Source organism: Lethenteron reissneri, chromosome 56 (genome assembly GCF_015708825.2).
Source record: "Lethenteron reissneri isolate LAM-NWPU_2019-01 chromosome 56, ASM1570882v1, whole genome shotgun sequence".
NCBI lineage: Eukaryota > Metazoa > Chordata > Hyperoartia > Petromyzontiformes > Petromyzontidae > Lethenteron > Lethenteron reissneri.
The window spans coordinates 9439985-9465417 of record NC_083834.1 but is presented as its reverse complement, the minus strand read 5'-3'; the positions used below and the strand labels follow the sequence as shown (position 1 = coordinate 9465417).

The following is a 25433-nucleotide window of genomic DNA, read 5'->3' as shown; positions in this document are numbered from 1 at the left end:
TCGTGGAGACATGGAAAGGAAGGTTCACACGTGCTTTTCCCCTTCGTTCAGGCCCACACAGGGCCTCAGCAATGTGTAGCCGGTTACATTGCACAACAGAAAGAGAAACGAATCGCTTAGTTATCTGTATCGGAGACGATCCGTAAAATGCTATATCGGCTCAATACTGCTCAACATCAGAACCGGCGAGTTGTACATTATTTCACTCTAAATTGAAAAATGATTGGGAAAAAATCATGGTTATGGCTGTGAGCTTCACATCCGCAAGCAATTTACACATTGTAGCAAATTAACTTTCGCACCACTCAAATTGTGGCCGTAATGGGTCACTGTGAAGTAAACATTTTAACAATGTGCTCCTAAGAATCCATATCCAAGTTTGCTAAACTTGCCTTAATAAAGGCAGGGGAAAATCTGAACGACATTATTTCGTGGATTGTTATTGACAAGCTCAGCAACAATGCAAGTAAAGGACTTCAAACCCCATTGAACAATTGGAAAAAAAATGCATGCATGACTATATACATGTAATCCTATATGAGCGCTGAGATGTCAAGATGTTATCTCCTTCGGCTGGTATGCAGGAAGATCGTGGATTCAATCCAGACCCTGACACCTGCATATTTGGAGACCGCATGTTCTCCCAATGGTTGCGTTGGATTTTTCTTCGAGTCCACCAAATTTATAAACATGCGTTTAGATTATTTGGAGACTATAAATTCCCACATAATATAATATAGGCTACTTCGATGGCCAGTTCTCGCCTCCGAAAAAAAAGCTAAAATCAGAGTAAAAAAAAAATATACGGAATGCGCCTAACTTTGCAGACCTCAGAAGCCAAGCAAAACTGAGCCTAGACAGTGCTTGGATGGGCAGCCACAGTGCAGAAAACAGGTGTTATAGGCTGCGGAAACACGTTATCAACAGAGGGAAATTCAGTAAAATCTATGCTCCCCTCCCCTCCAACAACCCACACTAACCCAGCGCAGTGAAGTATGGTCATGGTATGGGAAGGCCCTCATCTTGTAGTATTTATGTACACAGACTTACAACTGCCTTTTTTTTTTCATTTTACACCAAGTTAGGTGACATTGCAAACTTAATAAAAGCACAGTGAGTAAGTCCGATGATGCATCCTTAGCTGTGCCCACGCAAGCCACCGCTTGATGTTTGGAGAAAAATCGCAAATATGTAGAATGCCACACCTAATCAAGGTGACGCATCAATGTCAGAGACTTTCAGTAAGGGCTGCCACTCCTCCATTGACTATTTGTGGATCGTGAATATTTATGTCATCTTAACCCCCCCACCCAATCACAGCTTGCTATTGCAAGTCTCTAGACTGTAATGGGTACATTATAATCATCAACAAAAGCTCAGGGCATGTAAAAGAACGTCTCGTGCGCTAATTACCATCAATCAAGGCAAGTTCACCAATGTTACAATTATTATGATGCGAGGAAGCTTCTGTCATGCTTTCTTATGCTGAATGCACGTGAACAGAAATTGACTAAAAATGCAATATGGACCAAATACAGTGATTTTTGTAGATGACCTTAACGTCACATACAAGTTGATGTTTGACACATATATTCAATATCTAGGACGATTTAAAGATACCTCATTGATTTAGAATGACCTTTTTTGTCAACCCGTGAGTGACTATTGTGAAAGTGATGGCTCCATTTTTTAAAGGAACAGAGTACGGTGACGGTGGTATAGAGATTCATGGATCTGTTACACACCTCTTTCAGGAAAAAGGAAAACTGAATTGTATCTCAAATCCTGCGACACAGGTTCAGTAAAATGAATGTTAAGAAAACAGAAAAAACTAAGAACTGTACGGTGTGTACACACTTAACAGCCCTCAATCAGTCTCACTGTATGCCATATCACTATTATGTTCGTGCAGTATATACCAATGGATACCTATGACAATACTCTTGGTTCTTTCGGTAGAGTCACGTAGGTATATACGTAGGTATATACCTACGTGACTTGCAATAGCAAAGAGTATGGATTCCTGCAGTCACGAAAGCTTCAAATCAAGATTCAACCTATGTACATATATACGTATTTACGAGGAAAGCAACACTAGCGTAAATGAAATGGCCGTGATGGTTAGCAGCCGATAGGGCCACAACGCCCCACTTTCTGGCAGGACTTCAAGCCCTGCAGAGGCGCAGATAAGCGGAGCAGATTTTGTAACGCACTGATAGCTTCACATCACTACGCTTCTGCCTTTGAAGTTTAGCGTCCAGCCGTGGCACCGTTTGATTTGGGGGACCCGTTTGGGATATCACCGACCCTGGTGTCAATGCTGGGTTCCTTCAAGGCATCTCTCAATGATGACCATCAGTGGGAAGCCTTTGGGAAGCATGCTGTATAGCTGACAGCAGTTTAACACAACAGCATCAGGAACGTAGTTGGTTCAACCACTGTGGCAATTGCTGCGCGTGCATGTCATGCGTACAGCTGCTATCTTTAAAGGAATTTGCAACCCAAAAACAAATAGCTGTCATTTTGTAGAAAAAATGTAGGCTCTCCCCCCCGGGGCTATTCAACACCAGTTAAAAGCTCTGTTAAAGAAAGACGACTAAAATCAGTCCAGAACAGCAGACCCTTCAGCTATGTATTAAAATTCTCTGGAGCATTGCTGCAGTGACTTTATAACTCTATGGGATGTATGTGAAAACGCTCCTTTTTGTAATCATTGACTAATCTTCAGACCCGTTTTGGGTAGCCAAGGCCACAGTCTAGGTATGTATCTACCAATGGCTATGGAGCAGTTTTGTGTTCCTTAAAGGCTCTCAGATTTGAGAGATTTTAATCATAAACAAGCCAGTCAGTATAAACGACATGGGACATTTCTCTGTCCACAAGGAGCTTAGATCACAATAAGTTGCTTTAGTTGGCTGTCAGAACCTTAAGCATTAACACTGAATCCAAGACTTATAACCCTGCTCTGGTGTGACTTGGGACACTCAGCCATAACACATTTCTTAAACCCATTCGATTTAAAAATGCATTTATTTTCTTTGTCTTAATTAGCTGTAGCAGTTATGTCTTTGTGTTAATCGCTTTGTTGTGCAGCAACACCACTGTGGTAGAAGCTGTGGAAAAATCTCCCATTCATTGCTATCGCGTAAAACTACACGCGCTAGAGATTTAAATTATAGCAGGATGCAACTAGGTTTTCTTACACACATGTGCACTGCGTGGCTGCAAAAGATCGCAATAAATCAATTTAAATAACACAAAATATTTTTTTTCAAATAATGATCTGAGAGGGAGGAATAAAATTAGCCCAACAGCCCAATGCGGTATTATGAGACTGCTGGACTGGAAATAAATGAGACTCAAGAGGAACAGTCAAGGTCACTTAAATGGGTAGGGGGTGAACATTTATACAAGCCTGAGCCATTTCTAGGAGATTCCACATTACTCTGGCCAGAAGTAATTACAAATTAACAACCACCGTTAACATTATCTTAGCTGTAGACGGCACCGTATGAGGCCTTTGTATGGCGGTGTCTTCGCATAGTGTAATCACTGCGCCAAACGGATGGATCAAAGGAATTAAAACTGATTATGGCCTTATCAAGATTGTAAAACGTTTGTGTTTTCCCCCTCTCCAAGTAGGACTCAACAAGAACGACAAACATCTCATACGCTGCGTTGTCCCAAGATGCCCAACACACGAGTTTGAAACTTTGGAAATAAAAAAAAGATTGTTTTAAGTGACTATCAGGTGCGTCATGGCACTCTAGAGATGCCCAGAGTGCCACCACCCCTAAATATTTGAACATAAATACAGTGGACGTCACTGCAGCGTTACGATGTTGCGCCTGACAACATAAAGGCCACAAAAGCCAGTGTCCGCTGCCAAGTCCGTATTATCCCTCTAGTACCACATTGTGAGTATTACCAAGCGGCATTTTATTCCCACAAGGGTTCTCCTATCAGAGCGAACGATAAGGCAAGGTCGGAACGCAATGTTCTTAGACTGCGGAGCGCATTAACGCAAGCGGCAACAATATTAATAGTTGTTTAAAAAGAGTGCACATTGCCCACCCGGTATGCGTTATTGACTCAATTAAAATTTGTTACTGGAAAAGCTTCGAATCCTCAGATACGGGAAACGGGAGTGATTTTGGTGCCGAGTTATTTTCAGTTTCAACGACCTCTGGTCGAGCGTTTTGAAAGCTCAACAGCGTTGGCATGGGCGGTCAGCGCTGAGCTGATTAACACGGGTGTCAAACAGGTTCGATTCCCGTACACGGGCCACCAGATAATGTCTGCATGAAGCCGACTTGCCCAAGTGCACCGTCGGCCGAATTACACCATGTAACACGATTTTTGTCCCTGGGTAGAAAGGGTGATTTTTTTTATTGCTTATGCCTAAAAAGTATAGAAAATGGCTATTATTCTCCACAAACTTTGCTTTTGTGACCAGGACTTTATGTGAAGGAATGATACAAATGCACACGTTCTCATTGAAAATAGGTACATTTCAAATATCACTGTCCCAGTCACAAAAGCAAAGTTTGTGGAGAATAGCCATTTTCTGTACTTTTGGTGCATAAGCAATTATAAAATCACCCTTTCTACCCAGGGACAAAAATCGTGTTACATGGTGTAATTCGGCCGACGGTGCACACTTACTACCCAGGAACAATTTTTTTGTTTGTTACAGTGTTATTAGTGACATTCTGTCAGCGGCACTGAACCATTTGTGATCTAACATTTGAATATTATTTGTTAAACGGCACAGCGTGCCGATCCTGTATAGAAGTTTGAGTTTATGTAACTACGAGGCATTTTTACGATCGACCCCCGAATTATCACGATTCGGGGGTCATAATTTAGTTTCAAAATCAATTGTTTTATCTTGAGGCACATCTAAAACTGCAAGGTTTGCACGAATCACAAAACGTAGCATACGTGAACAGAAAATAATGGATGTATAGGAGAACAATTGAGGCACGTATTGAGCATAAAGCAAAGACTGCAATCATAAGGTTAATTATTGCACAAGATGGACCTACGGTTATCTAAGAGAACGTAAAAGCAACTTGATCTCATTTAAATATACGTAAACAAGTGCTGTACTTACCGTTTTAAGCACAAGACAAAGCTATCCCTAACCTGCGATTATGAAATGTTCCTAAAAGCCCTCTTAAAAGAGCTCACACAAACCACGTAAAGAAGCCTTACACGCCATCAACAGCTCAGCGACTTCTTCACGAGCCAGATATCTAACATTGCTCTGGAAGCAATATCACTCGGCCACATTACTCCCCAGACCACTCACTATACATCACACCCCAACAGATAACAATTCATCATACATTCGGCAAATGTTCGGCACATTCAAGTGCTTGAAAGCAAGCATTGTGCGACGCTCATCTCGACCGAGGCAGTTGGTGGAAATTCCAGTACCATAGAAGGAACAAGTCGATACTTACTACACCCAGAGGACAGTTTGAGAGTGAATACATTCAACTCCTTTAACATTGGCAGCGGCTTAACACGTGTAACGCACCATTACGTAAAGGCAATGCCGATTCGCCTATTCATCGCAGGCCTAAACTCTCCCTTCTCGCCACGATAGCAAATGGCCCTCCATGCCTCCCACACGACTGAACGGGTAAACAAAGCCGAAGGTAGTGGCCCTGCGGAGGATTACATTAAGCTGGCATTGTATATCCACTGCTGGATGAAGGCCTGCTGCCCGTGCAGTCGTCATTCCCTCACACTCCGTCTTAAGTGAACCGATCTCACAGCTGCACATTGGCCAACATGTTCTTGTCTTTGACACCCTTATCCATCATCCCCTTCAAGCGATAATGTCCTACCCAAGTCCACTTTTATTCACAGTTAAAATTCTATATTTAGACTGCGTATGTCCTCATCCATATGCTCCCCGTTCTCCCAAATGCAATTCGATGCGTGCGCCTCCGTGTTCCATTGGACATTCTTGATATATCGTACACACACATATACTGTAACTGAAATATAATTGTGGCCGAGATGAACGGTATGAAGTGTAAGGCAAATCTAACAGATTCAAATATTTTTGGATACACACGACACTGATACAATGGATGGCAGATCACGTGTATTCGTTAAAACCCACTGATTTGGAACATTGCCAGGAGATTCTAGTATCCATCTGTGCGGAGGTTTAATTTTTATTTATTGGTTTGCGTGGATTTCCTAAACTGCTGGACGATACTGTAAACTGCAATACTGCATCACAATAAAAATACATTGCATGACTAAATTAATGATACACTGGTATAAGACATTACATTAATTATTTACAATACTGTACATTACATTATTACGTAACGACAAAGTAACTTAGTCAATCGTCAATTACGATGATTACGGAAACCATTCCAAGCAAGTGATTCGCATATTTGAGTAACTGCTCGCGACTGACAATATTGTAATGTAAAATAATGTGACATCAGTGGCGATGCTCAATCCACTGCTGGACGAAGGCTTCCCCAATCAGCCGAAATGACATTCCACATTTGTTGTTTAAACATCCACGAGTGTATAAGCCACATAGATAACACTGACCACTGAATCTTGCCACGGTTACGTAAAGTTTGCTTGTTGGGTATGACATTTCATAGAGACGCAACGACGGACGGATATCGAAACTATGTTACAGCCATCCACGACACTAACTGGTGCCACGAAATCAACTGGTTTACCACCATCGTGGAGATGGAGCGGTGAAATAATCATCTTGAGCACTGCGGATTGACACAACCCCAAGGATCGCGAGAGATGGCGTCGACTCCATCATCATCCAGCAGTGGATAGACCACGGGCTGCGGATGATGAACATCTACCAGTACCACCGCACTCCGTGGACACTTTGTGTGTAAATGTTAGCACAGTATTAAGATAAAGTAGAACAACGACGACGATGATGATTATATAACGAGGCACGGGCCGATACCGGCTTCCTCCCCAAGTCTCCACCACCACGCGGCTTCCCCTCCGCCTCTCGTTCAAACGCCAAACCCCATTAATTATACGCCGGAGAAATTACCGTCGTTCAACAAGAGCCACCGAATTATCGTAACCATCAACACAAATAAACTTACCGACTTTAAACGCGCGACAAACAAAACAAAAATCGAGAACGGCAAATCGCTTTTTTTTTCCTTTTCACGCCAACGAAAATGTCAGCCGCGGCCCGGCTTTGTAAACCATCGCGCGCTTAAGCGTTGCGCTGTGGCTTCGCGGCTCCCCATTGGCTGAGACGCCGCCCGCGTGACCGCCGACAGCCAACCCGGAGCGAGCCCTCGCGCGAGCGCGCTGGGAATTCTAAAAGCGGCGCTCAGGATCTTCGCTACCCCGCCCTTGGGCGGCGTTGAGACGAAGGGGGGTGGGGGGGGGGAAGGTGGCGATGCGGGAGGACGCCGGGGAGCAGTGGGCGAGTGGCGAGGGGCCGCGTCTGCTCACCCATTCAGAGTCGAAGCGCCGAGGACTCTCGCTGTGATGTCGTCGCGGCAACGAGCGAACGCCGAGGCCACTGAACGGGGACGCGGGTGGGGGTGGATCGGTGGGCCCGACGAGTTCCTTCAAAATGGCGACGCCGCTCGCGGTGACCCGGATGTTAAAGTGAGGGGCGGGGCACGGGGGGCAACGGGGGGGTGGGCAAGAATTGGGTGATTGGAGAGGGGGGGGCTATCCAGGGGCACGTGACTCGCCCGGAGGCCAGGGATAGGATAAGCGTGGTCACGTGGGGGGACGAAATGCGAAGGTGTGTAAAGAGGAGCGCCATCTTGCCTGGGGGGGGGGGGGGGGTGGTGGCCATGAACGAGAAGTTGTTTTGGTCGTGCTGGAGGAATCCGATGAGCTGTGAAGCTCTTTCACCCCGCAAACATTTACAGCAGTTTTCACAGATGTTCACACCGCGGGGGTAATTTTTCATACTGTTCTCACAATTCGTAATCTTCCATAAGAGGTTTTTTTTTCTGGGTGAGATCGCGTAAATGTGTCGTTAAACCCGCCACCACCCGCCACGGTCAACCAGGAAGTGTTCATATTCTTTGTGTCTTTCAGTAGTCACGTAGAAAGGTTCAAATTAATAAAAAAATAATTAGGTTTGTCACGTAAACAACGTGCCAAATCGTTACTAATACAGCACACCGGTGGGTTGGATAGCAAATCCACAACATGTACAATCTGAGTACGAGGTTTCGCCAGTAATTACCACTAGCTTCATCAGGCGACAGACAGATTTGTGAAGTCCACCTGTCTCGTTCCTTATATAGAGGGGCGGTTTCTTCATTAGGGCGATTGGGCGACGCACCACCAATGTCATTGAACCACAGAGTCACGCTAGCCGTCACTGTGCCTCTGGATATAGTCCAATCAGCGTCATGTCACGTTCTGTGGAGTACCGCCTCTTTTTGGGCGATTTCACTCCGCTGAGAATCGCCCCGAGTGGCCCCATAGACTTACATTCAAAGATGTTTTTTTTCGAACGGCGGGCGCTGCAATGCATTCTCTATGGCTTCCGGGAGGGCTCGCACTAACGTGCTTACGTCATCATACGTAAGCACGTTTCATCCAACAATATAATTTGTTGCCACCTAGTGGAATCTTTAATAAAAGAAACATGAGTGGTTTGTTTTAATAGTGAGTATAGAAACAAACAAGGAGATGTATTGTAAGAGTCACTTTATTTTTCATTAATATTAAAGAAGTGAAGTCGCCTTTACATGCTTAAGCTGTTAATTTATCCATTGCATGGGTGGACCTTATCCTTATCAATCATCCAGACATTTGCCCCCCCTGAGAGATTTTGCAGGAGCCGCCACTGATATAGAGGCGGAGATGTGGCAGATATTTGAGCAGGTTCTGTGTAACTCTTTTTCAGAAGCAACCTGGCAACACATGGTGGCTCAACAAAGTGGCTCATCATGTGGAGATTTCTAGCAGCAATATCTAAACGCATGCTCTATGTATTAACATGTAAAGGTATATTGTGAAGGTTTATACTGGTAGGAACCTCCTGGTTACACCATCCCACAGGGGATTATTGTGTCCGTCGTTCAGGGAGGGGCTGGGTGGGGATGGTGGGGCTGGGTGGGAGGGGTGGGGCTGGGTGGGAGGGGTGGGGCTGGGTGGGGAGAGGAGAGTGGGGTGGGGATGGGTAGGGGAGGCTGGGAGGTTTTTAAATCCTTTATATTAAGTTCGCTTGCTTGCTTACGACCGTGCAAATCTTTCAGTCGTTTTTTAACCCACTTCCCGTGATCCAATCGAGCTGACATTTTGCACACAGACTCGTTGTGCAAAACAATTAATGTTCGTGAAAAAAAATCCCAAAATGTTACACTGTTTAGGGAAAACAAATTAAATATTTAATTACCAATTGCTTAATACTGGCAGACAATCATCTGACCCATAGGTGGCAGCCATCTCAAGCCAGAGGACGAGAGGACTCTAGCCGCCACGCATATAAAGGATTTATAGTGAAAAACTTTGTTTTTACGGGTTTACTTGTTTTTAATCCTTTATATTAAGTTTGCTTGCTTTGCTTAGGACCGTGCAAATCTTTCGGTCGTTTTTTAACCCACTTCCCGTGATCCAATCGAGCTGACATTTTCCACACAGACTCGTTGTGCGTGACAATTAATGTTCGTGAAATTTTTTTTCCAAAATTTTACACTTTTTAGGACAAAAATATAATATTTAATTACCAATTGCTTAATGGTGCAATGCAATCATCTGACCCATAGGTGGCAGCCATCTCAAGCCAGAGGACGAGAGGACTCTAGCCGCCACGCATATAAAGGATTTATAGTGAAAAACTTTGTTTTTACGGGTTATACTTGTTACAGGTTAAGTTAATGCAAAACTGTTGGTATCGTCCCCCCGGTCAGCGATTGGTACATTCCAAAAAGCCCAAAAGCTACGGTGAGCAATTTGGATCAAAGCAGGTAGCGGCAACGCGGTTTATTATTACAGATGTTAATTAGGCATCATTGGATTCACATTTCAGAATCTGAATATTTATCCTGGAGGAATCCGATGAGATGTCCAGTAGGGGTGGGTAAGAACGATACAACAACAAACAGTACAACAAAATCATGATAGGTAGTGCAAGTACAAGGCATTCATATACTCCAGTTTCGGTCTTAGAGGGATAAATGTGATGTCATCATTTGTGAGTCAATCAGGTGCAAAGACCAGTGAGGGATGAATATTAATATAAATTACAATGGATATATATTCTTGTTGATGTTGAGATCTGCTAACCTAACAACGACGACAGGGCTTCAGCAACAGGTTCGAAGAGGTTTGCTATTCCTTTGCTGAAGAAGTTGCAGTCTCGTGGTTTACTGGAAGGTACGCGATCTAACCCAATAAATACCTCCATTATGGAAGGCTCTTCCTTCCGATATTAGGAAGTCACTGTAGCTATGCACTTTTAAATCATCTAGATTAAAAACTAATTTCTTTATGCTTTTTGTGTTTGTGGTCCTTCCCCCACACCTTATATGAGCATGCTTGGCTACATATGATCCAACATAAGTTCAACATACCTACTATATGGTTTGTAGTGTGATTGCATGTCCACAATCGCATATTTTTTTTCAGAATTATAATCTTTATTTAGTCTGGAGGAATCCAATGAGCTATGAAGCTCTTCTTCACAGGAGAATGTCCAGGACATGTGGCTTGTTTTTATTGTTCGATTCATGAAGATGTATCGGCCTGATCCACCATTCTTAATCGTCTGCTCCGATGCAGACAATTAAGAATGGTGGATCAAGTAAAACGCACTGGCCAGATCCTGCCAGGCAGGCTGCATGCACTGTGGAAAGATGCTGGTCAGTACCAATAGCCAATAGGTGCTCAACAGATATTCAAGTGCCTACAGCTGTTTGGGGAAGTCATACTGAGTGACATTTCTGAAATGACAAAGCATATTATAAAATAAAACTCGATCTGCTCACATCACTACGTCATTTGGGCTTGTGTAATACAGCCAATTATGTAAACATTCAATGTTTTGTTCCCGTGATGTAACTCACCTACCAGTCAATGGATATCACTCATACTCACCTGAGCCTCACCAGCCACTTTACATGACTCATCTGATACCATTCATCACATCATTCGCCTGACATTGTCCGCTCACTAGAAACTCACCAATCACCTTGTATGACTGACCACTCACCACCAACCTCATACCACTCACCCACCAGACTAGCAACACTCACCATGCACCACACAACCATTGCCGACAGATCAACACCAAAGGGGGTTCAAATAACATCTTTATATTTCACATAAGCAGCCACGCAATCAATACAACGCATTTCCCACTTAACGTGTCGTTTCCACCACCTGCCCCACGTTCCCCAAGTTGAGCTCGCCGACTGGTCCAGCATTGGCGGGAAATTCTAATATGGCAATTCGTGATGATGCATCAACACCGTAGAGCGTTCTGGTCAGTGATGATGGACCAATACGAGAGTGTTCTGATCGGTCAGTGATGACAGATTAACACTGGATGGACAGTAGTATTTGAATACATAAATAGTGTCATTCTGTGGAACACTGGTGCCATGGTTAGTGGAATTAACTATGAACTCCATGACCTGAGGTAGATTCCCAGCCACGGCAAACATCAGTGGCAAGCAATATGTAAAAGGATCCTGCATCTTCCTCCACACCCTTCACCAACCTGCACACACCAGTATGAAGATTGGTGAAACAATTCCCATGATCGACAAGGCACGAGGAGGCCTTCATCCAGCAGTGGATTGACAAAGGCCTGAAAAAAAAAAGGATTTTTATTCAGGAAAGCTTCACCAACATTTTTTTGAATGTGGGAGAAAACCAGAGTATACAGAGAGAACCCATGCATACACAGGAATAATCCAAGCTTTTGCACAGCAATGTCCGTGAACCTGATAGTCAGTACTGCTATGTCTTAAAGACCCTTGGAAGATGTTATCCACATGCCCATGGACTTAACTTCCGGCTGATCGCCGACATCTGTTTGGCACGAGTTTCTCCTCTCATGTCTCCTCACACACCTGTCACTCCACCCCACAAAAATTCAGTTTCCTCTCAATGTAGGCCACTCGATTCTCCAAGGGCTCATTGAGCATTGGCATCCAGTCCCAGTAGGGGATCTCCACCACCGTGTAGCCGCTCAAGCAGCAACTGCCGTCGCTTCATGGCTTGCAGCCCCGTGTGCCTCTGCATGCGGTACAGGTAGTTGTTGTGGTTCGTCACTTGCATGGCCACCTTTCTCACAGGGCCCTGCTGCTGATGATGATATTGTGAAGTAGCACGCTCATTCACACAGACACTATCTGGGGACGTTCCACTTTCCGGCAGCTCCCTGTTGGTGAGCGCCTGCACGAGGCTGGCCGTGAGGGGCACCCGGCCAGCCGCCCTGGTCAGGGACTCGACAAGCGGGCTGCTTTGGGAGCGAACGTTTGGATCGCCGCGAGTGGCACGCGCACTCTTTCCCCTGAACAACTTTGAGATGAGCTCGTCTGCGATTTTCACCTCCTTTGGCTGCGTTTCAAACCGCTGAGGCGGCTCATGTTGCTTCCCGGCAATGGCCATCAAATGCTCGCCATCGACGTATTTTGCAACAAAGGGCACGGGCCGCCCCCTCTCGTCGAAGTGAACCTCAATGTCATAGGATCGAGAGTGCGGGAGCACCGCGTGAGCTTGTGCCAAGTGGCTCCCGCCCAGCACCACGGCCAGCGCCTCAAGCGCCTTGCTCACCTCCGGCCTCGTCAGTGCCGCCATCGTCAGCTTGTTCTGCATCATGTGCCACATCTCCTGCCGTGTGACTCTGTCCAGTCGGTTCCCGGCGTAGCCCGGGCACTCCAGGCCGACCGTCGCGTCCAACGTGTAGAGGTCCGCCCTCATTTCCTCCTTGGTCCTCTGCTCAAGGAGGTTGTTGTAGTGCGGGCTCAGCACTTCGTTCAAGAGGTCCTGGGGGAAGCGGCCGGTGAACGCGAGCGCCAGCAGCGCCGTCACCATGTGCCGGGGGTAGCGCTCAAACTGCGCACTGCGCTCCCGCAGCAGCTGCACCAGCGCAGCATACATGTCCTCAGTGGCGCCTGGCAGCTCGCACGCCAGCGACCCGAATGCCCACAGCAGCTTGGCGAGGTCCTTGCTCCGGCCGAAGCTGGAGCGCTTCTTCACCTGCACCGCCAAGGCACGCATCAGCGGCTCATCCAGGTAGTGCAGCGCGGCGCAGGCGAGTGCCACGTGCATCACGCCCTGTACCCCAAGGTCGGGCAAGCGCGTCGGCACCACAGTGCACATGCGTCGGAGGAAGGGCACGTGGTCGAAGTGCGTGAGCCGGAACAGCTTGAGCACCCCGATGAGACCGAAGTTGCTGATGTTGCGCATTTCGGCCGTCACCTTGTCGCCGATCTGCTGCATCGTCTGCGCCGACACCTTGTGGCGCGACTTGAAGAACGCGAGGCAGCTGGCACCTACCTCCTCGGCAGTCATCTCGCCGACGTGCCGCACCACCAGCTGTTCCAGCTTGTTCACGAGGCCATCCGGCGCGCCGCGGTTCTCGCCCACGATGTACAGCAGCTGCACCGTGCAGGGCCGGCTCAGCCCGGCCCAGTCCCGCATCGCGCGCGCAAACAGAAGCTCGAGGAAGCGAGGTGCGCGGTAGCCGACCAGCCTCCAAACGTCGGCCACCAGCAGCAGCTGCTCCAAGCTCATGTCGTCGGCGCGGCGGCACAGCTCTGCCTCGCACTTGGCGTACAGGGGGTGCGTGGGGCTCAGTCCGGTGCGGCAGAGCACCGTCAGGGTGTCCACCAGCTCCTGGTCGTTCATGTCGCCCACCTTGCTCGACACTAGGCCGAGGAGAACTTTGAAGTGGCCGTCCCTGTGCAGGGTCCGGCGGTACCAGGCTTCTACGCCGCCGACGGCCTGCAGGCAGACGAGCAGCTCGCCGGCGTGGGCGTGCTCCCGCCTGCACAGCAGCTCAGCCAGCACGGCCTGCGCCTCGTCCAGCGACACCGGAGCCGACCCCGCGTCTTCGGGGCAGCAGCACAGCTCCACGTAGTCGTCGGACACGCGCTGGAAACGGCGCGGGTCCACACGGGGGTCGTAGCAATCGGCTTCGTCCATTTCCTCCCTCCACACATGGCCCGAGGCGGACAGGACCTGCTGCACCGCGTCTAGCTCTGACGTGGCGCTCCTGCTGCTCAGTGAGTAGCTCCTGGACGGGGGGATCGAGCAGTCCCTCGGCATCACAACGGGCACCCGAGTAGCCGAGTTCCCGAGCGTCTGGGAGGTACGAGAAGGAGCTGCTTTTGGGTGAAGACGATGCTTGGCACACGAGTAGAGACTAGGACCACCGAGCCCGTCAATTACAACTTCCCCGTCAATATTGCGGCCGCTTGTCGCCGTGGACGCCCGGACACGAATGACCGAGGAGGGTGGCATCCGACGCCTTGTAGCCACAGCAAGAGTCAGGAGGAGTTGCCGGCTCCCGAGCGACGCCATGCTGGCTAGGAGCCTTGGCTGAGTAGGGTGAAGACCTGAGCGAGGGCGGGAGAAAAGACCCGGGTTGATCAGGTTCAAGGGCAAGGCTAGGTCGAGTAAAATCTAGCTGGTCGTTTGTGTAAAAACGCTATCGTGAACATTTCCCAGGCTAAATCGGTGTCAATGATCGAGCGGTCACACAGTTGGCAGTGCACCGCGGTATGCACCCGTCCCCACCTAAGTTCGATTCCTGACCAAGGCTAACATCAGTGATATCCGAACCGGTCATGTCGGCTGCGTCACCCCAATATCACCGCCGTCCAATTCCCCAGCCCGCACTGACCAGTGTGGTGAAGTATGGTGAAACAATCCCCAAGTATGGTCAATCACTCTTGATTTGACGCTTTCGTGACTGCAGGAATCCATACTCTTTGGTTCTTTCGGTAAAGTCACGTAGTTAGAAATAAAATTAAACAAATCACGACGTTTCGATCGCAACACAAGAAATCGTCATCAGGTTGGACATCTACAGAAAGAAAAAAAGCTAGCTCCGACGATTGCTTGTGTTGCGATCGAAACGTCGTGATTTGTTTTATTTTATTTCTAACTACGTGGCTTTACCGAAATAACCAAAGAGCATGTTCAATCACACCGAAACGGCGCAGGGAGGCCTTCATTTACCATATGATTGACAAAGGAGGCTGTAAGAATTATTACAATATTATAATTGGTGTGAAGCAAAATGTGCCTTAAAAGTGTTTACGAAACCGGTTACGGGTCGGTTAATATTCTACCGTGGTCAGGTAAAGCCGGGGTTAGGTAAAGTCTAGAACAAGTCAGGTAAAGCGCAGGCCAGGTAAAGGTCAGGTAAAGCACAGGCCGGGTTAGGTAATTCCCGGGACAGATCGTGTAAAGCCCGGGTCGGGTCAGGTACAGCCTTGGTTGGGTCAGCTAAAGCCCAGGTCGGATCGGGTCAGGTACAGCCCGGGTCTGGTTAGGTAAAGCCCGGGACAGATCGTGTAAAGCCCGGGTCAGGTACAGCCTTGGTCGACCACCTCAGGTAAGGGCCAGATCGGGCAGTGTAAAGCGCGGGGCTGGCCAGGCACAGCTCCGGACGGGTCAGCCGCAGCCCGCGTCGAGCCAAGAGGCCAGCAAGGGGCCCGGCTCGGCGTCTCTGTCTCAACATCCCACCCCCCTCACCTACGAGGCCGAGCCGCGCCGCACCAAGGTCACTTGGACGCAGCAGGAGGAGGAGGAGATGCGGCTGCTGCTGCCGCCGCCGGCTGCTGCTGCTGCTGCCTCGTCTCGAAGCGCCGACCTCGGCCCGCGTCGCATCCTCGTGCGCGGGAGCCGCCGACGACGACGGCGTTCAGTGCGTGCGTGCGTCGAATGTGACGTTGAACGCTTTGAAGGTGTGCGCGAAGTTGTAGTTTGTGGAGTTGTAGCAGCCCGAGGGAGTTGGGGTCGCCTCGTGGAGTCGCGCCGGCTACCGCCCCACACGTGCACCCAGGGCGCGTGCGTCCGACCTCTGACCCCCCCCACCCCACACAGTGACATCACGGGGGGGACCCGCGGCGCTACGGTGGCCGCCACTCAAATCGCGTTTCGTAAAACACCGACGAGAAGTTCCCACGGTCGGTAAAATATCAAAATTAATAAAAATAAAATAAAGATCACAATTTCGATGTTTTACCAACGTGACTTTACCGAAAAAACCTAAGAATATGAATCCTTGCAGTCACGAAAGCTTCAAATCTAGAATTCCCACGGTAGTTCTAGATTTGAAGCTTTCGTGACTGCAAGGATTCATATTCTTAGGTTTTTTCGGTAAAGTCACGTAGGTAAAAACATTAAAAAGTAACATAAAATAAAAATCACGACGTTTCGGAGGCAACACAAGCTTCCGTCTTCAGGTGGTACCGTCACAGCCACGACAGCTGTATCAAATAAATGAGAGATTGCAGGAGCTACCACTCCGTTTCTATAATGGTCGGAGGGTCTTGTGCTGTATAACCTCATACCTCACTCGCCCACCCAACCGGTTGTCGTCCTCCGATTTTACGACTTGAACGACAAGTCCATTGACTTGCTAATTTCTCGAGCACCACCCGTCCATGCACGCCACAAACCCTCTCCCCTGTGAACTCCAACAGCCAAACTCCCTCCACGTGCCTATAGAAAGCCACAACAGCAGATCGTTGTTTCTCACCTGAAGACGGACGCTTGTGTTGCGACCGAAACGTCGTGCTTTATTTTAACACATTCCTCCTGCGGAGGGAGCTGGTAGGAACGTTGGGTTGCTCGGTCAATGGCCAGGGTTAACGGCGGCGTGGTGTATTCCGCAAATATGCCCGACTGTGAGTGCGGGCACAAGCCGGCGTGAGTAGGTTAAACGTTGAGTTTTATAAGGGCACCACGGGGTGACCAGCCCCTCCCCACCCAGCCCCCACCCCTCCCCTCCTCACCCAGCCCCACCCCTCCCACCCCCCACCCAGCCCCTCCCCACCCAACCCAACCCAGCCCCACCCCACCCAGCCCCTCTCTACCCAGCCCCACCCCTCCCATTTTTGGATGCACGACGGACGGACACAATAATCCCCTGTGGGCTGGTGGAACCAGGAGGTTCCTACCAGTATTATTGTTTATATCTACGTGACTTTACCGAAAGAACCAGAGTCTAACCAAACCTGTCAACCCCTTGTCGGTGCCCTGCCTTGTTACTGACAAATTCAGAACGTGATGGTCACCCCGTGTGCCCTGATGCATCTCAATGTTCATCCTAAAAAAACATCACAAGGGAAAAACAGACATTTCTTCAACGTAGGATCCATATCTTAACAGGGCCATTGGCGAGAACATCTGGTAGTTTAATGAACCCACCTATTGTACCACCATTTCATGGCCACTTCAAAGCCCAGGTGGTTTTGGGAGTCTGGAGAAAACCCATGTGTGGTGACGCTAGGCACAATCGTTATGGCCCTAAAAGCAACTCGTGGTCCCAGATTCAAATGTCCAACTTAATCCTAATTAGAGCAAGCCAATGAATATATAATGAACCAATTCCTAGCTCTCATCTATCTTGTACCTCTTCTCTCATCTCACTACATCCATTCCTTGTCTACATCTATAATTTCACTCAGCTTGTCTCATCTGCACCTTCTCTCATATAAGTATACCTCTTGCATTTGTCCGCATTTCTCTCATCTCGTGAAATCTCTCTTGTCGGTCTCTTCTGCCATTTCCCTCGGAGTTTATACATTGAAACGAAGGTACCCAATAAGTATAACCCGTAAAAACAAAGTTTTTCACTCTAAATCCTTTATATGCGTGGCGGCTAGAGTCCTCTCGTCCTCTGGCTTGAGATGGCTGCCACCTATGGGTCAGATGATTGTCTGCCAGTATTAAGCAATTGGTAATTAAATATTTAATTTGTTTTCCCTAAACAGTGTAAAAATTTGGAAAAAAAATTTCACGAACATTAATTGTCTCGCACAACGAGTCTGTGTGCAAAATGTCAGCTCGATTGGATCACGGGAAGTGGGTTAAAAAACGACCAAAAGGTTTGCACGGTCGTAAGCAAGCACGCAAGCACGCAAGCAAGCAAGCGAACTTAATATAAAGGATTTAAAAATAGTTTCTTCTTTGGGGCAACCATCGGTCAGTACCACCACTAAAAACCACACATATGAGCAAATAAGTTCACAAATCAGCACAGATTAAAGTAATTGAAGCATTTATTAGACAATATTTCCACACTGTGAAGAGCACGAGACACGTCCGTGTTGAAGTTATATGCACATAGTAAATATTTGATACCACACTTTAAACTATTTCAATACATTACAGAACTTTTTGTTACACCTTGGAAAAAAGCAATCCCATATTTGTGCATATATTCCATCCTGCAGCAAAAAAATAAATCTGTCAAAATTATCACCGTGCCATGGGAAGAATGTTGCAGCTGTGAAATAAAAAATGATAAACACAAGTGTTAACATTCTTATTAAAATCAACAAACATATCAAAGTATTGCGTTAATTATAAGTCTGCATGCATTTAATGTAAACACCCACGTATTACGTCTTGTGCTCACACTGAATTAAGTGTGTAATGTTTGGGAATTTATTTTTTCACATTATCGGGGCCGGTCCAAGACACGCTGGCAGGACGATGTCGCTGTCTGGCCTGGGAACGCCTGGCAATTCCCCAGGAAGAGCTAGAGTCTGTCGCCAGGGAAAGGGAGGTCTGGACCATCCTACTCAACATGCTGCCGCCACGACCCTCACCAGGACAAGCGGAATGAGAAACGAACGAACAAGAAGTAGCGAGGTTGCCATGCACCCTGGTTCAAGGAATGAAATGGGGTCTCTTGTTCAATTCCCCCTCTCTCCATGGCCTGGTACCCAGGTCCCTCCGGCCCTTGAGCCCCTGCAGACCTTCAAAATCAGATTTTTTGGTTTATACTGGCGGAATCTGATGATCTATGAAGCTCTTTTTCACAGGTGTTCAGCAGCCCTTGGCCACAAGTTCAATTCCACCGCCACCACACTTGATAACTATGCCACTTAATTAACCAATTCTAAAGAGCAATCCGTGTTTAGAAAGTTTTTAAGTCTCATTAGCAAAATTCTACTCTGTATTTCAAAAACAACACAATACTTTAAAACATCACAATGTATTAATACAAAACAAGCAATGCAAATAAATGTATTAAACAAATATAGAGTATCAAACTTGATTTGGAGCTTTCGTGACTGCAGGAATTACTCTTTGGTTCTTTAGGCAAAGTCACGTAGAAAGAAAAAAAATTAAACAATGGCATGCCGACGTTTCGATTGCAACACAAGCAATCATTATCAGGTACAAATGAAAGAAAAAACAACTTAGTAAACTTAAAAATATAATGCAATACAACACAGAGTCGGCTAACATAACAGTCAACACCCTACCTGGTTGATTACATTCTTCCAAAGATTGCTAAATTTGAGAGACAAAACACAGCCACGGAGACACACAGACAGACACATAAGCAGAGAGATAGCACAGAGACACACAGAGAGACATTCACAGAGAGAGACGCACACATAGGCCAACCAGGTAGGGTGTTGACTGTTATGTTAGCCGACTGCATTATATTTCTAAGTTTACCCGGTTTGTTTTCTCTTTAATTTGTACCTGATGATGATTGCTTGTGTTGCAATCGAAACGTCGTATGCTATTTTTTCTTTCTACGTGACTTTACCGAAAGAACCAAAGAGTAAATATGGAGTATGTTATTAAAATGGTTCGTATTGATTGTGCTTGACTTTGCACATTAGTCAATAGGCAGAGTAAATGTTCCCACCATTAAGGAGAATCATGGCCATTAATTGAATTGTGTAGAGGAAGAAGCATTACATCCACATTAGTGATCACAATTATTATCATTTATGGTTATAGTCCTCTGCAAAAAAAACACGACTAGGTTTTTCCACTTAGGTGGTGAAGTCAAATTAAACATCTGCATTAGTACTCATATACAAGCCATGATTTCTCGACTGCTGGATGAAGGTCTTCCCCAGTCAGTCAATGGGTTCTGCTGTCAAACTCACCCCAGCAGGCCCCGTCCACTCCAACGCTGCGGGGTCAGGGTCAAGGTGACCAAGCTGCCGCCTCGCAGCACTGACACCCTGAGTGGCTTCTGCTCCGGCAATTTGGGAATCAAGAAACAAGCACGTAAAAACATGTCCCCACCGCACATGACCATACATGTGCAGCTCTTTCGGCAACATACTGTTGGGTGAGAGCCTCCCCGCGCGTGAGTGCATGTCCTGAGGATGATTTGACCATACATCACCATGCTGGCAAGTGTGAGTTGATGAAGAGGGGGAGCATAGACACGGGAGCATACATCTACAGAGCAATGGATGTTGCTGCCCTGCCCTCTGCTGACCACGAAGTATCCCAGGGGAGGCTGACACCTGTCTTATACATGGTGACCCATCCAAGCACTATCCAGAAACAACCCTGCTTAGCTTTAAAGATCTGTCGAGATTGGGCGCATTCTGTGTGATTTGGTCACAGGCGTGACTGTACAAAACATAGGTAATCACACAACTTCCAACGTTTAAAATTGAGATGTCCAACTTAAAACATCGAGAATCATGGGCGTACGGCATTACGGTGCCATCATGACCATAATACACTGACCATAAATACAGAGCGTCTGCTTCACAGTGAATGTTGAAGATCCCGTGATGTAATTAGAAAAATAGCATCCTGTGTGCTCCTGCGTCAGTCCAAATTCGCAACAATTTATTTATTTCAAATGACTCAACTGGAATTATACAAAGCAATCATTAACCCCTACTGCAAAGCTTGGCAGAGACCCTTCTGACAAGGTCATGAGACTCAGTGAGGCTGTCCTGGGTAAACAAGCATAATAATAATTACACAGATTATTCCCATCTGTGAAACATAGTGCTTTCGTGACAGCATTGCATACAAATAATGGCATGAATTCAAAAATAACAGAATGTGTTATAATTAAACAGGCGATTGCGTACCCCCTCGCTGTGCTGCACGACTGTGGCGATGTTCTGCAGGTTCTGGAAGTTCTGCGGGGTCACGGAGCCAAACGTGACGACTTCATCCCCCGGCAGCAAGCCCTGCATGCCACAACGGTGGGTAAAACGAGCAGTGGATTGTGGCATCACACAGCGAGACCATGAGCACATTTACTGTCATGCGGGAAGTATTAAACTCACAACACTCAAATGGAGACATAAGCAAACTAGTACACAGCACACAAGCCAGTAAACACAGAATTCCCAAGCAAGATAGTACACGGTACACACAAGCAAGCTATACACAGGACACACAAAATAACACACAGGAGACCCAGGAAATGCCTCCACCCGCCACGAGCCACAACGTACAGCCATGCTGGCCGGCGAGCCGGGAGAGACGGTGTCAACGCGGGCGAAGGCCACAGCTGGGGCCGCTGCGGCCTGCGTCTCCATGCAGTCCCTCTCGTGCTTCTTGCGCTGGTGAGCGTGCAACTTGTGCAGCGCCTCCTCAATGTCGGCCATCAGCGCCTTGTGGTCGTTCTGTAGGCCTGCATGCAGAACACGCGGAGGAGGGCGGGGGAGGGGGCAGGGGGCTTTCAAGCACTGTCCGGAGTTGCACACAGGGACTAGGAAGTTCAGGACCAAATTACCCAGAATGCACCTGATCTTGTCAGATATCAGGAGCTGGTTTACAGCAGAACACAAGCCCTGGCACGAGGTTTTACACATCTCAGCTTCTGTTCCCTGAGTGCGGTGGGTTATTTTGTCCTGTAACTGGTGGTATTTCCTTTAGTTTGTTAGATACTTTAAGTCATAGTTTTATAGTTAGTGGCTCGTAGGACACTGAGTAGTAGCTACTTCTCGTAGTGTCTGTTGATGTCTTTGGCTCCCGAAGGTCCACTACCCTGTTGCGGTGTCAGTGTCTCTCTAATGGAGGTTCAACAGCCTTTGGTACTTGGAATTATACGAGGAATCCCATAATTCTGGACCTGAGCCTATCTGGTCACTAATTTCAGAATCCTCCTACTGATATTGTTGCCAATCTCCCCCAATAACAAGGGCATGTTGGAGTTAGGCGCCGGAGTAACATGCGGAGGGCAGTGAATAAGGGGAAAGTCTGATGGTGGGGAAACTTTAAGATAGGAAATTAAAAGCCAGGCCGGTGTGGCTGTTGATGAGATTTGTGTAACCGTCCACGGATGTGTGGATGAGCATACTCACATATGATGCTGTGCCTCGTCGTGCGGACCTGGAAGACATCGATGTCGTTGCGTGGAAAGCCTTCGGCATCCACAAGCTCCCCCTTCATCCCCACATTGCCCTGCTGATGAACGACACAGTGACACAGAGTCAGGGAAACCAAATCTGACTGTCGCCTGATGATGCTAGTTGTAATTATTGGCGAAACGTCGTACTCAGATTGTAAATGTTGTGGCTTTGCTCTCCAACACACCGGTGTGTTGCTGTACTAGAAAGGAATTGGCACGTTCTGTTTACGTGACAAACCTTACTAGTTGGCTGTGTCGGGTGGTGGCGGGTTTAACGACACATTTATATATTTACGCGACCTAACCCAAAATGGAAGGTGGTTGCGGTATCGCCGAAAACTGAGGAATCGTGGAGAGCGAACCAGGAAAGCGTCGAGAAATCCACAAACCTGAGAGCCAGAGCGGCGAAAACGTGATAGGCGAATTGCGTTTCCTATCGATCAAAAACGACTCTAAGGTTGACAGAGATCTGCATCGATTACAGACGGTAGAAGCGAGGCAAAGACAGTACAACAAAAAGTTGTTCCAGCCTTTGTCAATCTATTCCTGGATGAGGGCCTCTGTACGTCCCGTCGGTCATGGTGAAGACGCAGGATCAGATGGGCGTCACGGTGGCTAGGAGATGTTAACTACCTCGCCCGGTGTGCAGGAGGTCGTGGGTTCGATCACGACTCTGATACCTGCTGCTGTATATTTGGAGTTTCCATGTTCTTCCCGTGGCTGCGTGGATTTGTCTCCGGGTCCTCCGGTTTTCCCCTCCACATATAGACCCAACATCACGCGTTTAGAACATTGGCTGCTATACATTTCCATGCAATAGGACGCTTCGTTGAGCTATAATTTGTGATTGCCAGGTCGCTTCTGAAAAAGAGTTATACAGCTCAGTGGGGGCTTACCTGGTGAAATAAAATGTTTAAGTTTTAGATCCCACTCTTCGCCGTTGATGTTTACCGGGGCCGTTTAATCGAACGCGTGTCTCCGATTGGGTTTATAGTGCAGTGCGCTAACCACTGCGCCACCGCTCGCAGTACTGAACGCATTGGGAATTTAAGAAATTTAGACAAGAGCATAATAAAGCGTCAGTCCGTTTTAAATGACCCTTGTGAGAGCGTTGTACATTTAGACAGCGTGTTCTCACGCCGATTAAGCGTTGAATTTGACTTTTAAGAGTCATTGTACACACGCGTAGGAACCTAAGAAACGCAAAACAAAGAAACCTGAGAATCGAAAACGGCAACTAATAGTTGGGGTATAAACTCGACCAGGAGGGCAATGCCTCAGCGCCACGGCTACCGAACGAGGCACTTCGGTCGTCAGCAAGAGTTATCGATCAACAGAACTTCGCTTAAGATCGTAAAGATTTAAACGAACACCGCATAAGCGCTTCGCCGCACTCCCCAATCACCACGCCACGTAAACGGCACGGGGCCTTCACTTCAAAGTCGCCGTTCGCTGTTGTGTGCTGTTTTAAAGACCGGTGTTTAAACTTACGTAGTATTTATTAAATTCGACCAGAAGTAATATTACCGACTCGAGGACTTCGTGGAGGGCCTTGATCTGCGCCTCCACGTCGTCCTTCTTCTTGATGAGGCCGCGGACCGCCTCGGACGCGTCCGTGTGCATGGCTGCCCCACAGCGCTCTCACCGCCGCACTGGAGGGGTGCCCCCCCCCCACATCCCCCCTCCACCCCCCCCACACCCCCCTCCACCCCCCCCACACCCCCCTCCACCCCCCCCACACCCCCCTCCACCCCCCCCACACCCCCCTCGTCCCCCCCCCACACCCCCCTCGCCCCCCCCCCACATCCCCCCACATCCCCCCCCACACCCCCCTCCACCCCCCCCACACCCCCCTCGTCCCCCCCACACCCCCCTCGTCCCCCCCCCACATCCCCCTCGTCCCCCCCCCACACCCCCCTCCTCCCCCACACCCCCCTCCACCCCCCCCCTCCACCCCCCCCCTCCTCCTCCACACCCCCTCCACCCCTCCTACATCCCCCTCCACCCCCCCTCCTCCTCCTCCTACATCCTCCACACCCCCCCCCACACCCCCCCCACACCCCCCCCCACACACCCCCCCCACACCCCCCCCACACCCCCCCCCCACATCCCCCTCCCCCCCCACATCCCCCTCCCCCCCCACATCCCCCTCCTCGTAAACATGGACCCGACGTTGCGTCAACGTTGGTCCTCGACGTCGTTCCCGACGTTGCAGTGACGTTGACGCCCATACCTGTCAACCCATTATCAGTGCCCTACCTTATTACAAACCAATTCAGATCTTATTGGTCACCCCGTGCCCCTTATGAATCTCAACGTTCATCCTACAAAGTCCCATCACAAGGGAGAACTTAAATATTCTAGATTTGAAGCTTTCGTGACTGCAAGGATTCATATTCTTAGGTTTTTTCGGCAAAGTCACGTAGGTAAAAAATTAAAATTAATAAAAGTAAAATAAAAATAAAAGATAAAAATCACGACGTTTCGGAGGCAACACAATGATAACTTAAATAATTTGTTTTAGTGTGTTGCCCGCATTGAGACGGCTGCACGCCGTATGGACCTGAAAACCAAATTTCCCTTTACAACAATACGGGGTAAACCATACGGGTTGACAGTTTTGTAGATGGGGCCCAGAAGAGTTCAGATGCCACGCCCCACCAACGCTGCGAGCATCGTGAACGCGAGCCCAATGTTTTCTTTAACTCAATTTCCCTCTTCAAGAATACGTGTAAATCGTATGGGTTGACAGGTATCACCACAGACGTTGGGCCGACGTTGACCCTTGACGTTGAGCCGACGTTGACCTGCGACTTTGCGCTAATGTTGGCCCAACATTGACACGTGGTTGGAACCGTTGGGGGCATTGTTGGGACAGCGATGTGGGGTCGTTCGAACCTTTGACCCAACAACATTTCATATTTTCTGGGATGTTGCCAGCTACATTTGACAAGTTTACCCATGTTCTACGAAAAAGGGGCATTGTCCAACACGTCGCATATTACATTTTTCTTTAGATTAATTTGCTGCTATAAATGTCCAAATGATGGGCCACTTTGTTGACCTATCATTTGTGACCAGGTCGCTTCTGAAAAAT

At 48.0% G+C, this 25433-nt stretch overlaps 3 protein-coding genes across 6 annotated transcripts in view; all 3 read right to left on the bottom strand.

Moving 5' to 3' along the window:
* Nucleotides 1-7631, bottom strand: part of KPNA5 (karyopherin subunit alpha 5) — a 38930-nt gene extending 31299 nt beyond the window's left edge. The window contains exon 1 of one of the 2 annotated variants that reach the window (XM_061574804.1): nucleotides 7489-7631. In XM_061574804.1, coding sequence (XP_061430788.1) covers nucleotides 7489-7492 — 4 coding nt within the window. In that variant the 5' untranslated portion in view covers nucleotides 7493-7631. Of the gene's footprint in view, nucleotides 1-7127; nucleotides 7253-7488 lie in introns of those variants that run through there. The other variant, XM_061574805.1, reaches the window with a different exon arrangement.
* Nucleotides 7632-9409: 1778 nt separating this feature from the next.
* Nucleotides 9410-16786, bottom strand: FASTKD5 (FAST kinase domains 5). Its single transcript, XM_061574796.1, has 3 exons — nucleotides 16730-16786; nucleotides 15721-16048; nucleotides 9410-14576 (listed from the first exon to the last, which is right to left on the bottom strand). The coding sequence occupies exon 3, from the start codon at nucleotides 14539-14541 to the stop codon at nucleotides 12148-12150; it is 2394 nt and encodes a 797-aa protein (XP_061430780.1). The 5' UTR covers nucleotides 14542-14576; nucleotides 15721-16048; nucleotides 16730-16786; the 3' UTR covers nucleotides 9410-12147.
* A 1450-nt stretch (nucleotides 16787-18236) lies between these two features.
* PSMD9 (proteasome 26S subunit, non-ATPase 9) lies at nucleotides 18237-24016 on the bottom strand. 3 transcript variants are annotated; one of them, XM_061574799.1, is made up of 6 exons: nucleotides 23864-24016; nucleotides 22290-22392; nucleotides 21438-21616; nucleotides 21066-21167; nucleotides 20112-20200; nucleotides 18237-18481 (listed from the first exon to the last, which is right to left on the bottom strand). In XM_061574799.1, exons 1-6 carry the CDS (start codon nucleotides 23957-23959, stop codon nucleotides 18454-18456), a joined length of 597 nt encoding a protein of 198 aa, XP_061430783.1. In that variant the 5' UTR covers nucleotides 23960-24016; the 3' UTR covers nucleotides 18237-18453. The 3 variants fall into 3 exon arrangements, with proteins under 3 accessions (XP_061430783.1, XP_061430784.1, XP_061430782.1); XM_061574800.1 differs by having other exon boundaries at nucleotides 22290-22389; nucleotides 23864-24014; XM_061574798.1 differs by having other exon boundaries at nucleotides 22290-22389; nucleotides 23828-23976.
* Nucleotides 24017-25433: the final 1417 nt, after the last annotated feature.